The sequence below is a fragment of the Bactrocera dorsalis genome, chromosome 5 (assembly GCF_023373825.1).
Source record: "Bactrocera dorsalis isolate Fly_Bdor chromosome 5, ASM2337382v1, whole genome shotgun sequence".
NCBI classification, from domain to species: Eukaryota; Metazoa; Arthropoda; class Insecta; order Diptera; family Tephritidae; genus Bactrocera; species Bactrocera dorsalis.
Window position 1 is genome coordinate 4,280,761 of NC_064307.1, and position 14,971 is coordinate 4,295,731.

At 39.0% G+C, this 14,971-nt stretch overlaps 2 protein-coding genes and 1 non-coding gene across 4 annotated transcripts; 2 read left to right on the top strand and 1 right to left on the bottom strand.

Annotated features, from left to right (window-relative positions):
- Nucleotides 1-653: 653 nt before the first annotated feature.
- Nucleotides 654-2,354, top strand: LOC105232630 (40S ribosomal protein S4). Its single transcript, XM_011214391.4, has 5 exons — nt 654-803; nt 1,105-1,363; nt 1,430-1,527; nt 1,784-1,955; nt 2,016-2,354. Exons 1-5 carry the CDS (start codon nt 801-803, stop codon nt 2,267-2,269), a joined length of 786 nt encoding a protein of 261 aa, XP_011212693.1. The 5' UTR covers nt 654-800; the 3' UTR covers nt 2,270-2,354.
- On the top strand, nt 1,565-1,709 carry LOC115066610 (small nucleolar RNA psi28S-3327). The gene has a single exon (XR_003846162.1). It is a non-coding gene; the product is annotated as a small nucleolar RNA psi28S-3327 (small nucleolar RNA).
- Nucleotides 2,355-5,322: 2,968 nt separating the features above from the next.
- Nucleotides 5,323-14,971, bottom strand: LOC105232629 (mucin-17). Of its 2 annotated transcripts, none has more exons than XM_011214390.3 (4): nt 14,691-14,971; nt 8,231-12,686; nt 6,178-6,566; nt 5,323-6,108 (listed from the first exon to the last, which is right to left on the bottom strand). In XM_011214390.3, the coding sequence occupies exons 1-4, from the start codon at nt 14,694-14,696 to the stop codon at nt 5,866-5,868; spliced, it is 5,094 nt and encodes a 1,697-aa protein (XP_011212692.2). In that variant the 5' UTR covers nt 14,697-14,971; the 3' UTR covers nt 5,323-5,865. The 2 variants fall into 2 exon arrangements, with proteins under 2 accessions (XP_011212692.2, XP_011212691.2); XM_011214389.3 differs by having other exon boundaries at nt 8,063-12,686.

Below are 14,971 nucleotides of genomic sequence, written 5' to 3' on the forward strand. Positions count from 1 at the left end.
AATTAAAGCATTACATCTTTTTTCTGTGGTGGAGCAATCTAATTGACAAACAGCAAAACCAATAAAAAATTTAAAAATTACATTTAATAACATTCCTGAAAAATCATTCCTGAAAATTCAAACAAAGGTTAATTTATTTGTATTTGACAAAGATAAGTTTTCCGATAAGATTATAATACAACCTTTCATATTCCAACAAACTGTTTAGAGCGCCATCTTTCGCGAAATAGTAACAATAGGTACACCGGGTTTCTTAACTTCTTCTTTAAATAGCACTTAATAGTTTTCAATGTTTTTTTTTAATGCTCCTAATGTAAAAACTACAATTTAAAACATAAACGTTTAATATAGCGTTTTCCATATTAATTGTTATATTTTAATATTTGCTCATAGTATTTGTGAAATGATTATATTTCTTTAGAAATGGGGCGAATGTCTTTCAGGATGAAAACAAAAATAAAATAACTAAAATTAATTTTTGAGTGTAAATACATATGTACATAGAATATTGAATGTCTCCCATTTTTAAATAGCTATACTTGAAATTAATTCATAAATCTATTCAACACATTTATTACTTTTCAAATAAAGAATAAATTAAATTAAATATAGAATAAACTTACTTCACCCTTTGAAAACCACGACCTCGAGGTGTCGCTGTATATTCATTTTAGCCGGAGAAAATACTCTCCACTCCACTGAACTGTCACTGCATAATCACAACAAAGCGAACTGTCAAAAAGTCGATTAGCATCCGGCTGCGTTGCCGTCTTCCTTTCCTTTTCACGTATTTTGACAAGATGGTAGGTGGTGTAAAAGTTGCCGGGGAAATTCACTGCCATCGTACGTTTTAAATATACCAATTTATTGAATAATTTACAAAAGTGTTGCTGAATATTTTGCTTTAATGTATATGTTAATATTTCGAAGTTTAATGTACGGGTTCGTGCAGTTAACCAATAGTTTGTTGTCGTTATTTGTTGTTCGGTACTTGAGTGAAATAGCGAACTATTGGTACTTTGGTAGTGAAACTCGCAGCTGGCTAATGATTACTTTTAAAAGGATAGTGAGATGTGACAATGTATCAGTGTGTTTTGATTACAGGCGCGAGGTCCCAAGAAGCATTTGAAGCGTTTAGCAGCACCCAAGGCATGGATGTTGGACAAATTGGGAGGAGTGTTTGCTCCTCGTCCCTCCAGTGGCCCACACAAATTGCGGGAGTCATTGCCCTTGATGATTTTCTTGAGAAATCGTCTAAAGTACGCGCTGAATGGTGCTGAGGTGACCAAAATTGTTATGCAGCGTCTGATCAAGGTTGACGGCAAAGTCCGTACCGACCCAACATATCCAGCTGGTTTCATGGGTAATGCTTTTCAAATTTCTTGATATAGAATATTGTATATCATTATATTGAAATCTCTTATTACAGATGTCATCACCATTGAAAAAACTGGTGAATTCTTCCGTTTGGTGTACGACGTTAAGGGTCGCTTCACCATTCACCGTATTTCTGCCGAGGAAGCCAAGGTATGTTTCGTATTCACTGCTTTAGTAAGATTCAAATAAATTGGCTTGATCGAAGACCATATAATTATGATTCCGTACATATATGTGGTTCAAAAGTAAGCCAAAAGCAATTTTTGTTACGACGGTCACTGAATGTCTTGATTTTTGTGATACTTTGGTAACACTTACGTGCAATTACAAAACTTCTCGAAGAACTATGAAGACTCATGTTAGTTCTAAAAACATCAAATAATTTCTATTTCACTTATCCCTACAGTACAAATTGTGCAAAGTCAGGAAGACACAGCTCGGTGCCAAGGGTGTTCCATTCGTGGTTACACACGACGGCCGAACCATCCGTTATCCCGATCCTCTTATCAAGGCCAACGATACTGTTCAGGTAGACATTGCCACCGGTAAAATCACTGACTACATCAAATTCGACTCAGGTAAATACCTTGACCTAAATAAATTAAAATGCTGGTATATTCATATGTTGATTATTTTAGGAAACCTTTGCATGATCACTGGAGGTAGAAATTTGGGTCGTGTCGGTTCTGTTGTTAACCGTGAGAGACATCCAGGTTCCTTCGATATCGTTCACGTAAAGGACTCGCAAGGACATGTGTTTGCCACCAGATTGACAAATGTTTTCATCATCGGCAAGGGCAATAAACCCTACATTTCTCTGCCAAAGGGCAAGGGTGTTAAATTGAGCATTGCTGAGGAACGCGACAAGCGTTTAGCTGCTAAAACTCATTAAGTAGTTATTTAAGAACGGTTTCTAATTTAATGAAAGATGGAAAATTCGTAATAAATAGAAATCACTGTAGAATAACTCGGGAAAACTGCATTTATTATCTTATTTGAATAAGTTAAGATTTAAAGGTTAAACGCTATACTTTCCCCGTTGCAGTAAAAGAATTCAGTAACGCGGTTGTAAAACATACGTAGCAGATGTTATTTTGGCAAAAGTTGTGAATAAGCGAATATATAGTACGTGTGGAAACTGGTTAAGATTTTTCGCTAAAGTGCCAAAGCAAGAAATGAAAGGTTTTATGATCCCAAAATCGACCATACATAATTGTTATAAAGAAAGCGCTTGCTACAAAACCTGGAACAGCACCCACTCCTTAGAGTACATTGGAGGAGTGAGTCCTGCATACTCCTTGTTGAGGAGCATAGCGATATACTCTCCAAGCAAATTAATTCGAGGACAGACATGTCATTACCCTCCTTTTCGCTTTTCTAATAGATCTCATCCAAATGTTGAAAACAAATAACTGCACCAAAATTTCGACATTCTTTTTTTTTCTGGAGATACTTATACTGCAACGTTATTTTTTGCTTTGTTGGTCAAGAAAATTTGACCACACTTTGGGTGATACCATCCAAAGAAGATTCACCTTAGCAAAAAGATGGTCAGTAAACGTTGGGCTTAAAATAAACCCATCAAAAGTGGCCTTCATTCAATTCGCACGATGGAGATCTCTTTCATCCCTGAGAACGCTAACGTCCATTCCACTGAACAACAATTGGTCAGAATTGATAAAATAAAATATCTAGGGCTGATAGTTAGATTCAAAATTTAGGTGGTGTGCGAACGTCTAGCTGGCAGACTGGATGTACACAATGATAGCCAGATCAATGACCACATAAAGGGCGTCTAGAGTCTCGCTCACAACCGTTAAGAAACATTTGACAAAAGTGCCGAGGCTAGCATGCATTTGTATCAAGCGTACTATGTTTATGGGCTCAATTGCTGCACTTGAGGTGATTTTTGACCTCACTTTCCTCCATATCGTGGTGGAGATGAAAAAGGTCAAATTTAGCCCGCTGTCATCAGGGCATGGAGCGCCATTGGAGAGAGTTTACTATTGGCACCTTTTCCTAGAGGCGATTTTACTTTGCAAAAATAAAGGACTTTACCATTGAATAGTACCTTCGTAGTAGTACAATGCAACGTATACAGACGGTACTAAAATTTTAGCATTCAAGCTATGGCTTATGATTTGATGATTTGTTGTTCTCAGTGATAGTCAGGCGATACTTTACATAGTCTCGTCGGTTGAAATCCAATCAATAATGGTACTGGAATGTAAAAAAAAGCTTAGATGGGTTATCGCTAATAACAATATTATTAGTATGGATCGTTGAGCATAGGGGAATCAATGGAAATGGGCTAGCAGTTTTCCTTGCGAAGGAAGCTGCGACAAACAGCCGGTTAGTATCAGAACCGTTTCTCGCTTTAGCCCTCTACACGTTACGAGACCAGGACCAGTAGATAACTCCACTGGCAACAAATGTCTGCACGTTGATAGGCAAAGATGCTTCTTGAGGGTATGATACAAAAATGTTGTATCATGTTAAATAGGTCACATAATATTAGAGTGTCCGCAATTGCAAGAAGATGGATTCAGCCAATCGACCAATTAAATCCGCTGAGATAACACATTACAACCATTAACCTAGGAGCTTTACTAAGTCTCTTCAATGTTGAACAAATTGTTGTCTAAAAAGTTTTCCATACAAGAGCATGATTTTGATCAGACAGTTTACTATATATGACAGCTATCCTATAGTGGTCCGATATTGGTCATTGAGACAAAATTTCAGAACTTTATCTCAAAACTTAGGAGCTAGTTCGCCTATATATGTACATACAAAAGGAGAGACTCGAGAGCTCGTGTATGTATGTATATACAAGGTGCGTTCCAAAGAAAACAGGACTTTTTGAATCTAGCGCCCCTGGTGGTGCCATCTATATGTCGACTATTGCGTTTGAGTCTGCTATCTTTATCGATTGTCCAGTGTGAATCTCATGACATTTCATGGATTGGAAGTGAAGTTATTGCGTTTTAAGTGTCAGTATATTTGTTTTATCGGTGCGAAAATGAGCATCGAACAAAGATTATGGCGATGATTGCCTATCCCGTAGCAGAGTGCACGAGTGGTTTCAACGTTTTCAAAGTGGTCGTGAGGACATACATATGTAAATGCGATCAATATGTGAGGCAATCAGTATCCGTGATCACCGGAAATTCCATCGAAACTGTGCGTAAATTCATGAATAATCTGCTGAAGTCATCATTGAAATTCATGGAAATGAAATTGAACATCTCCAAAACATCGATTTATCGCATTTTGACCGAACATTTGGGCTTACGAATGGTGTGTGCACGGTTTGTTCCCCACAAATTGACTGGCGACCAAAAATTGCTCAGAATCCAACATTCGAAGGTCGATTATTTGACCAAAAATCACATTTTAACCATTAACAACTCCCCGTATTCACCTAATATGGGACCGTGCGACTTCTTTCTTTTCGGAAAAATGCATTTGTCTATGAAAGGAAAGCATTATGTAGACGAAAAGGCATTCAAAAGGCTTGCACCGGCATACTGGCGGCCATACCGGCCAACGAGCTAAAACATTCGTTCGACATGCTTTTGGATCGTGCAAAAAGTTGTATTGAAGCAGAAGGAGACTATTTTGAATAAAATAAATTGAGTTTGACGAAAAAACCATTTGTTCCGTTTTTTTTAAGGTCCTGTTTAGTTTGGAACGCACTTGGTTGCAAATTTTATAGTTTCCAGTGTTTCCTTCTGGGTGTTTCGTGGCAAACTTCATATACCTTGTGCAGGGTTTAATAAAGCAAAGTTTAAAAGATGGTTTTTCAAAATCTCAAATTTCTTTCTGAAATTTCTAGAACAAGAAAATTCGAAAAATCGTCTTCCAAAATCTTCGAAAAATTTCGAACATTAAAACTAGAAAACCGCGTCTCGACAAAATTCCAGATGTAAGAAAAACATTACATTCTAACTTATACGTATTTATTTTATTATTTACAACGATCTTTATCAGCTGAAAAATGGAGGGTCTTGATTTATTTGTGAAAAGTCGCGATTCGTCAATATCGTATGAAAGATAATTATTTTAAAAATATTTACATGCATATGTAATATAGAGTATATCTCTAACTGCTGGGATAATGCCACGCTATTCATACATACAAAGATATGTGCATAACTAAAATAGAAACACTTTAATGAAAGGCGCTTTCGATTTTCACTTTTTTTTAACAAACAAAACAAAAATGGTGGCAAGTTATGTCATAAGGTCTTGGACCAAACTTGTTTGGGGTTTTCGGATTACATAACACGACTAAAGGGAAAAGTATAAAATGACGATAAATATCTGGTTTTATATACATATGTACATATGTAATGAATATGTAAATGCTATGCGTTGTAAAGTCCTTTCATATTTCCTTTAAACTAACTACAAATACGTAAAAGATGATACAAAATGATGATGAGTGTATTTAACTAAATTTCATTCATTTATCTTAACAATTATTCACGATTTCGGTGAACTCCGTTTTGTGACTAATTTTCCGGAATCTCGACTATTAATGACTTCAGCATGGAATCCAGTCTCCCAATCAGCATAGTATTTGACTGTACGCACATTGCCATCGGGTTCCACCAGAGAGTATTCACCTTTTACAACATCACCGTCACGCTCTTCCTTTTGATGTTTGATATCGCCGGTATAAGGATCGTTGACACCATACTCGAAGGCGTATCTTGCATGATCACTCTGAAAAATTTATGAAAAGATACGGTCTTTTAGTACAAACTCTACATATTTCCTCACTATTGTACACACATAATGTTCGTAGTGCTTTTCTGGAATCGTTTTAATAACAGCTGGTTGTATTTTAAGTGCCGGTTGGGCTTTTAGGTACGCTGTGGGACTGGCACTCTGTGTCAGTAGGGGCGATACTGATGGCGCATATCTGTAGAGTCCACCGCCCAACGGTCCAATGCCGCCAATTCCATGTGAATAGCCACTAAGTATTTCTCCTTGACTCTTTAAAAGTGGCAAGGCTGGTTGGGTTCCTAATTTCAATGTTGAAATACCTAAATTACCCCCGAGTCCATGCAAAGCACTTTGTCCCGAACCATCTAGTTTCAAAATTGGTGATAGACCGCTGTGTCCTAAAGCGATCGCTCCATAGTATGAACCATGCGCAATGGGAGCGGGGGAATAGCCAACTGATGAATAAAAATACTTATTAATTTACAGTTTCGAAAACGGATTATTTTAAATATTTTTTTTTACACACATTTTGAGTTGGCCGATCTTGCACTTATCCGTTGATATATGTATTATAAAAAAATTAATAATTTTATAAATAAAGCGGGAAGGTCAAAACACAATTAGCGATTCAGGTGTTTAATATGATTGCCGTGTAAAAATTCGTTCTTGTAATTGTGTACGGAGATATAAGCATAGTGTATTTCTGACCTCATTTTGAATAATTCAAATTAGTTTGAATATATACTACTGTGATCAAATTGAAAGGTGAATTTTGTCCATTTAATCTGCTTCAAAGTAATCCCCTCCCTCTGCAATACGCTTACATCAACGAATTTTCCAGTCATCATAGCACTTGGAAAAATCCTCCGTCGTGATGGCCATCAGGCCCTTTTTCGATTCAGCTTTTATATCCTCAATTGAGTCAAAACGGTGTCCTCGGAGTGGTCATGTGAATTTGCTGAATAGCCAGAAGTTACACGAAGGTAAATCAGGCGAATGCGGTGGTTGCGGCACGATATTAGTTGAAAATGTGGCGAAATGATCACGAATAACCAATGCAGTATGAGATGGTATATTATCGCACATTTTTGTTCAAGGAAAAAACGAAGAATTCACTTTTAGAGCCTCACAAAACGACGCGTATCTCAAATACTAATGAATATTTTTACGTGAAATTTAGCATAGATGTCACTCACCAACTTACAGAAAAAGTTACCGATTCAAAAAACACGCGAAGTAGAAACTAAAAAGTCACCTTTCAATTTGATCAGAGTAGTATATAAGCCGTGATATATTGATATACATATTTTCAGCCCCTCACAAATTAACCAAGAAAATTGATTTCTATTCCAGCTAGCTTGCCCCGCTAAAGATATGCGATTCGAGGTATGAGCGTATGAGCGGGAAAGATAAAAAGTCTAGCCTCATGGATGCCAAGGCTCGAACTTCTGTAACTTCACGAACCTTAGGGCAAGGAGTTAACTGAAACTTATGTCTTTTTAAGTAATCTTAACCTCATCGACATAAAATAGCAATTATAAGGAGCTCAAGCAAACTGAAAGCTCATCAATAATATGCTTGTCTATATGAGGGTATAGTTAGTTCGAAGGTTTTATGTTACTTACTACATACAAGTATATCTTGCAGAATTAATAATATATAGGTATATTTACATATAGTTCAAAGAAACTCGGATATGTTGTTCAAACCCGTAAGAGGTATTTGCATAAATAATAAAGCATTTGGATTATATTTGGAGATATTACTAAATTAGCATATACATAACCTTTTTATTTTTCAAACAGGATTTATGAATTCTATTAGTAGGACAATAAAGAACTATGACAGGTGGGTTAGGTTTGAGGATTTCATATTTAGGTCACGGTCACCGGTTAAACAAATATAAGCAAGGATAATCGCAAGGATAATCAAATACATTTTATATTATTACTTGAGCTAAGCGGTGTTGAAGCGGAATAACTGTAGCTAGATTTGCCAGAAAGCGGTTGTGCCAAACTGGTTGCGATTGGAATTTGCTGCTGTTGTAGGATCGCGCCATTGGATAAATATTTACCCAAACCTAAACTGCCCGGTGAAGTTAGGGTTAGTCCAGCTATACCTGTTTTGGAAGATATACCGGAGTATTGAGTGGATATCGCACCACTCGTGGATAATCCACCTAAGCCAGTACTTGTATGGACCGTTGATGTTAAGGCAGGTGCGGCATAAGTTGCTACTTTAGCTATCGCAGGACTAGTTACCACTGTCGCGGCGGCGGGTGCTGTGTATGCGTTAACGTTGCTTATCGTGACGCTGGACCCCGATTGTAGTATGGGTTGTCTGGAGACGTATTGTTGTGAAAATGAGCCGCTGGAGCCATATTTTGCAAAGCCAGTACTTGATTGGATAGAGGTTAGGCCTGGAGCTGGATATGCTGACGTTTTTGTTATACCAAGTGCAGGCGCGAGATAACCTTTAGCTGGGGTTGTCAATGTTGCAGCTTGTGTGGCGAACAGCAGAGATTGTGCCGGCTTTGAAACTTGTTGGTGTGAAATAGCGCCTCCACTAGCGTAGCTTAGAGATTGTGAACCCGACTGTATCGATTTAATAGACGGACTGGCAAGTTGTATGGTTGCAGCTGCCGGAGCCGTGCCGTAGCTGTAGCCGGCTTGTGAAACTCCTAATCCAGAAGAATATTGGGTAATTGCAGGTGAAGCGTAAACGCCTACCTTTGCAACGGAGGGAACAGCAACTGCTGCTACTTTTGCCACAGGTGCTGATCCATAACTTACGACAGGTTTCGATACGTACTGGTGAGAAACTGCGCCACCACTTGCATATTTGACGGACTGTGCACCTAAGCCTGAAGAATATTGGGTAAGAGCAGGCGTTACTAAAGGCGCTGCGGCGGCGACTTTAGTTATTGCTGGGGACGCATAAGTCAAGGGCTCCGCTGCTCCGCTTGTTATACCGAGACCGGATGAATATTGCGTGATAGCAGGTGCGCTGTAGACTCCAACCTTTCCTACGGCAGGTATAGCAATGGCGGGAGCAGCGACTGCCGCTACTTTCGCCACAGGTGCTGACGCATAACCTACAGTTTTCACAGGCTGGGATACATACTGATGTGAAACTGCACCTCCACTTGCGTATTTCACTGACTGTAATCCCGTATGTACAGACGTTAAGCCTGACCCCGAAGAGTATTGGGTGAGTGCTGGGCTTACAATAGGTGCCACGGCGGCAACATTAGTTATTGCTGGGCTTGCATATGTCAGCGGTTGTAGGGGCTTAGAAACATGTTGATGAGAAATAGCTCCACTAGAGATTCCGAGACCTGAAGAATATTGCGTAGTAGCAGGTGCGGCGTAGACTCCCACTTTTGCAACGGCAGGTATAGCAATGGCAGGAGCAGCAACTGTCGCTATTTTTGCTACAGGTGCTGACGCATAACTCACAGTTTGTATTGGCTTGGATACGTACTGATGTGATACAGCACCACCACTTGCATATTTCACTGACTGTGATCCTGACTGTAAAGACGTTAAGCCCGACCCGGAAGTGTATTGGGTGAGAGTAGGCGCTACAACAGGCGCCACGGCAGCAACTTTAGTCAGCGATGGAACTGAATATGTTAAAGGCGTCGATACATGCTGCTGTGATATAGCTCCTCCTGAGGAAATGGATGGAATGGCTGGGACAGAGGCATAGGTACCATGCTGCGAAATTGATCCACTGCTTCCATATTTGATGGATTGCAAGCCGGAACTTATCGATGTTAGACCAGAGCCCGATGGGTATTGGGCCACAATAGGAGTTACAGATGATATCCCTGTAGCAACCTTTGCAATAGCAGGAGCTGAATAGGTTAATGGTTGAATGGGTTTCGAAACATACTGATGTGAAATAGCGCCGCTTGATATGCCATGGCCTGATGAATATTGTGTTACTGCAGGAGTCGCATAAGTGGCCACTTTAGCTATTGCTGGAACGGCAAGCGTCGGTACTTTTGCAATTGGAGCAGGTGCATAGCTCACTGTTTGCACTGGTTTGGATACATATTGATGTGAAACAGCGCCACCACTTTCGTATTTGACCGATTGTGAACCTGTATGTAATGAAGTTAATCCAGAGCCCGAAGCATATTGTGTTAAGACAGGTGCTACAACTGGTGCCGCTGCAGAGATCTTAGTTATTGAAGGAGCTGAATAAGTAACTGATTGTACAGGCTTGGAAACTTGCTGGTGCGATATAGCACCGGACGAACCGTAAGAAGCATAACTGCCGCCACTAATAGATGTTACAGCTGGAGTTGCATAGTTTATAGATTTCGATAAGCCTTGACTAGATGAATATTGGGTGAGAGAGGGGACGGCAATAGCCGGAACCGCTACCGGTGCCACTTTAGCTACTTGCCTTGCGACGTAATTTACAGTATTTAATGGCTTCGAAACGTATTGGTGCGAAACCGCACCACTGTTTTCATACTTGACAGATTGAACACCCGTAGGAATAGAAGTTAGTGCTGGTTGTAAAATTGGTTTAATGACAGCAACTTTGGGTGCTGCAGGTGCGGTGTAAGTTACTGTTTGCACCGGTCTAATGACTTGTTGATGAGAGATGGCGCCACTGGAAAGTCCGTGACCTGAAGAAATCTGAGAAATGGTGGGTGCTGCAATGCTGCCATATTTTGAAACTCCCAAGCCAGACGTATACTGAGTAATAGAGGGCGAGGCATAAGTTTCAACTTTACTTAGAACCGGAATGCTAGCAGTTGGGATTTTAGCAATTGGTGCAGCAGCATAGCTCACAGTCTGTACTGGTTTCGAGACATACTGATGCGAAACTGCGCCACCACCGGAATATTTTACAGATTGTGATCCTGAATGTATAGATGATAAACCGGAGCCTGTTGAGTATTGTGTAACTGCCGGTGTAACGACTGGTGCCACCACGGCAACTTTTGAGATCGCCGGAGCTGAGTAAGTAAGTGGCTGTAGAGGTTTAGAAACTTGCTGATGGGAAATTGCACCGCTAGAAATTCCATGACCTGAAGTATATTGTGTAATAGTAGAGGCTCCATAACCGCCAAGTTTAGAAATTCCAATTCCAGAAGAATATTGAGTTACTGTGGGTGCAGCGTAAGCTTCGACTTTTGATAGAGCTGGAATAGCAACAGTCGGCACTTTGGCTATAGGTGCGGCCTGGTAGCTTACTGTTTGTAACGGTTTTGAAACATATTGGTGTGAAACTGCGCCACCACTTGCATACTTTACAGATTGAGATCCTGAATGAATGGATGAAATGGATGGGGTTGCGTAACCTATCGGAGTTACTGCTGGCGCTACTAATGGTGTTGCTATAGTGGCCACCTTTTGTACACCAGGACTAATATAACCGACAGATTGTAGAGGTTGTGAAACAGCACTACTGCCAAGGCTTAGAGAAGCACCAGCGGTGGGATATTGTGCAATGGCTGCTGCTCCTATTCCTGATACATAGGATGTAGATTGCACTGGCTGTGAGATCTGTTGATGCGAATAGGCACCACTTGTTCCGTACTTTGAGACACCGGCGCTAGAGAGAACTGCTGGTGCGACATAAGATTGCACTTTAGATACTGCTGGTGCTACAACTGTAGAGATTTTGGGTAGAGCCGGAAGGCCGACGCTAATTTGTTGAATAGGTTTCGAAACATATTGGTGAGAAATCCCACCACTTGTGCTATATTTCGATAAATCTTGGGAAGACGTTAGATATTGGGATTGATATCCTGCTGAAGACGGTGCGGTTGAAATATATGTGCTTGCAAGCTTCGGCGCGTACGAGTAGGAGCCAAGTGGAGTGGATGTTTTTTCGGCCAACAAGTTACCTTCCAAATTCGTTAATGATATCGAGGCTAACGCATTTCCTAACTTTTGTGTGTATGGAGCGCTATAGGATATTGTAGGTGCATATGATCTTATAGGCCCAACCTGTAGTGGATTAACATACGCAGTGGTTTTCGAAATTGTTGGGCTGGACTGATAGTAAGAATAACCAGATGACTCATATGCAGCACTCTTTGAAATAGTTGGCGTAGACAAACTTTGTAATTGTATATTGGGTAATGGGGGATAAGATTTTGATAGTCCCGGTGAAGTAAGTGCAAGTTTTGGCACGACATTAGCGGCTGGCGGTAAATAAGCATTAGAGATCGTTTCCACCTTGGGCGGTAGAAGAACGGTTTTTGAAATAGCAATTTCGGGTTGTAAAATACCCGGCGTTTTGAGCGGTTGGTCTGCATATGTAATACCTCCCTCTTTTATTGCTGCATTTGTGGATATTTGTAGCAGTTTTTCACCAGCTCCACTCTCGTAATATGATTCGGAAGATTTTACCGTATCAACATTTAGATATCCGCCATCTGATTGACTTGATAATTTATATTTAGCTCTGGCAGGAGTCACTGAAAGCTGGACTTTTGGTGGTGGATAAGCATAACCGTCCGATGCAGCGAGTATACAATCTGGAATCGCAATTGGTTTCGTACTAGCCCACACTGTGCTACAAAGGCACAATAATGCTAATGCTACCTGAAAGTGAAAATAAAAAATACCATAACATGAGGCCGAATACATAGTTAAAAAAATATAATATAAGAGAAATTTAACAAACAATTTAAAGACCTTGGTGGCCAAAATGTCACTCGGTTGTAACATAGATGGTTTTAGATTACACACTTTTGTATATTTATACTCATGCAACATGTTGATACAGAGTATAATAGTTTGGTTCACCTGACGGTTGTTTGTATCGCCTAAAACTAATTGAGTTAGATATAGGGTTATATATATATAAATGATCGGGATCGAGACGAATTGAAATCCGGGTGACTGTTTGTCCGTCTGTTCGTGCAAGCTGTACCTTGAGTGAAAATTAAGATATCTTGATGAAACTTGGTACACGTGTTTCTTAGTAAAAAAGTGAAGGCGAGTTTGTAGATGAGCGTCCACAAAACGCCATTAATCAGAAACATATAAAGTGCCACAACTAACCCGTAAATTAAGAAACAGAAATCAAATTTGGCAGAACGAATCTCCTGTGGTTTGAAAATCTTTGAAAAGTGCGTGTGGCTCCGCTCTTAATAGTTTAATGCATATCTCTTCTTGTAATTGTGTGAAAATTGGTGAAATCGGATTTGACCCCGTTCACTCCCCATATAGCGGTACCAAAAGTGTGATAATTAAATTAAATTCGCCAGAGACATTAAAAATTATATCCAAGAAATCGGAAGAGGGCCGGTTTCAAAATAGGACGATGGGCATAGTACGCCCTTTTTTAAATTAAAATACATATCTCTATCCCTACTCAACCGATTTCAGCTAAATTCGGTTCATAAGATTCTTCTAATATTCCAATCTTGCAGTACTAAAATACTTCCCACAAAACATAATTTAATTTCCATCTGATCTTTTTACATTCTGGCATACAAGATAAAGCACCAACTAATGTAGCTGGATAAAACTTTTCCCTAATAATGTCTTAGCAGTGTGATACCTCAGTACTTTTAGTTGACTTTTTACCGAAAATATCGCTCATTGTGTGAGATATATAAATGAAATTCGGAGAGTGTTCTTTCCTGATAATAGTATGTCTGTGTGTAAAAAATGGGTTGTATCGGCTCAATACCTCTCTTAGTCACCATATACCTAATAGTTATAAAGATTTTCGAACATCCGGGTGTCTTATTAATATTAATAATATGTGTTATTGGTAAAAATACGTAAAAACAGGTTGATATTACCCTCAACTGCCACATTTTAATATAAAATTTTGCCAGAGCCTGAACGAATGTCGCAGGATTTGAGTTTTGAAAGTTGTAAGATCCCTGCTTGATATTTAACCGTACTCTTATTGTGTCTGGTATATCATGTAGCAAACAATTTTAAGTGTTCCGATTAATCTTGTTCCTCGCGTTAGTAAGGGAAATTGCAAAGCAATAATGCTGAGGGAGTCCCCAATGAGGGTGTTCCATATTTCTAGGAAATATCATCCTCATAATTTTCTTTAGAACATTCTATCTCCCACTAGATTATCAAATTAGCCAATAATTTCAAGGAGATTCAAAACTTTATTGCTAATTTTGAAATCCCTTTTAATTTACATGTAGCAAGGTAATAATAACTATTTTATATTTTATGCGAAGCTTTCTTCAAGCAAACTGATTTATGGAAAATTTCTTACGTTTGAAGTATGTAGATCAGAAGGATTTTCGAAAAAAGAATATCTATATTAGATTTATACTTAAATAAGTATTTGTAAGTGTTAATTTCCAAATCAATATTTTGATGGTACAATTCGGAACACACTCCACGAAGTATTCCTACACAAATTACATCATCACACATCCTTCAGAATTTTAAACATTTTCAATGAATTAGTTTCAGTTGTTTGTTATTGCACTGAAATTTATAAAATTTACACTTCCATTTATGGCTCCGACTAACTTACACACTTTCTACAAATCATACTCATACATATGCATGTAGATATGACGGATCACACCTCGACTGTTCTGTTTGTTTTTAAGCACTCACCTTCATGCCTTGTTCTCTTGATATTTTCTTAATTACAAACTGTTAATAATATAAATTGTTTTTTCGAAGACTTCGATTTCACTACATATTAAAAAGGTCCTTATCACATTGGACAGTCACTGGCAATAGATCACTGAATTCAATCTTTTATATTATATACACACACATATCCAATGATAGAATTGTTGATTTTGTCGCCGGCGCGCGTATCCTTTATAATGGGCGTTAACGGTATTATTTGCGCTCCAACGGACTGAAGCGTCGCGAAACACTACCAGCTA

Bases quoted from the DNA above. Each gene is read 5' to 3' on its own strand.
- LOC105232630 (XM_011214391.4), top strand. The intron at 1,364-1,429 runs GTAATGCTTTTC...CTCTTATTACAG, and splicing joins ATATCCAGCTGGTTTCATGG to ATGTCATCACCATTGAAAAA. The intron at 1,956-2,015 runs GTAAATACCTTG...TGATTATTTTAG, and splicing joins CTACATCAAATTCGACTCAG to GAAACCTTTGCATGATCACT.
- LOC105232629 (XM_011214389.3), bottom strand. The intron at 6,567-8,062 runs GTAATAATATAA...TTTATTCATCAG, and splicing joins TTCAACACCGCTTAGCTCAA to TTGGCTATTCCCCCGCTCCC. The intron at 6,109-6,177 runs GTGTGTACAATA...TAAATTTTTCAG, and splicing joins AAAAGCACTACGAACATTAT to AGTGATCATGCAAGATACGC.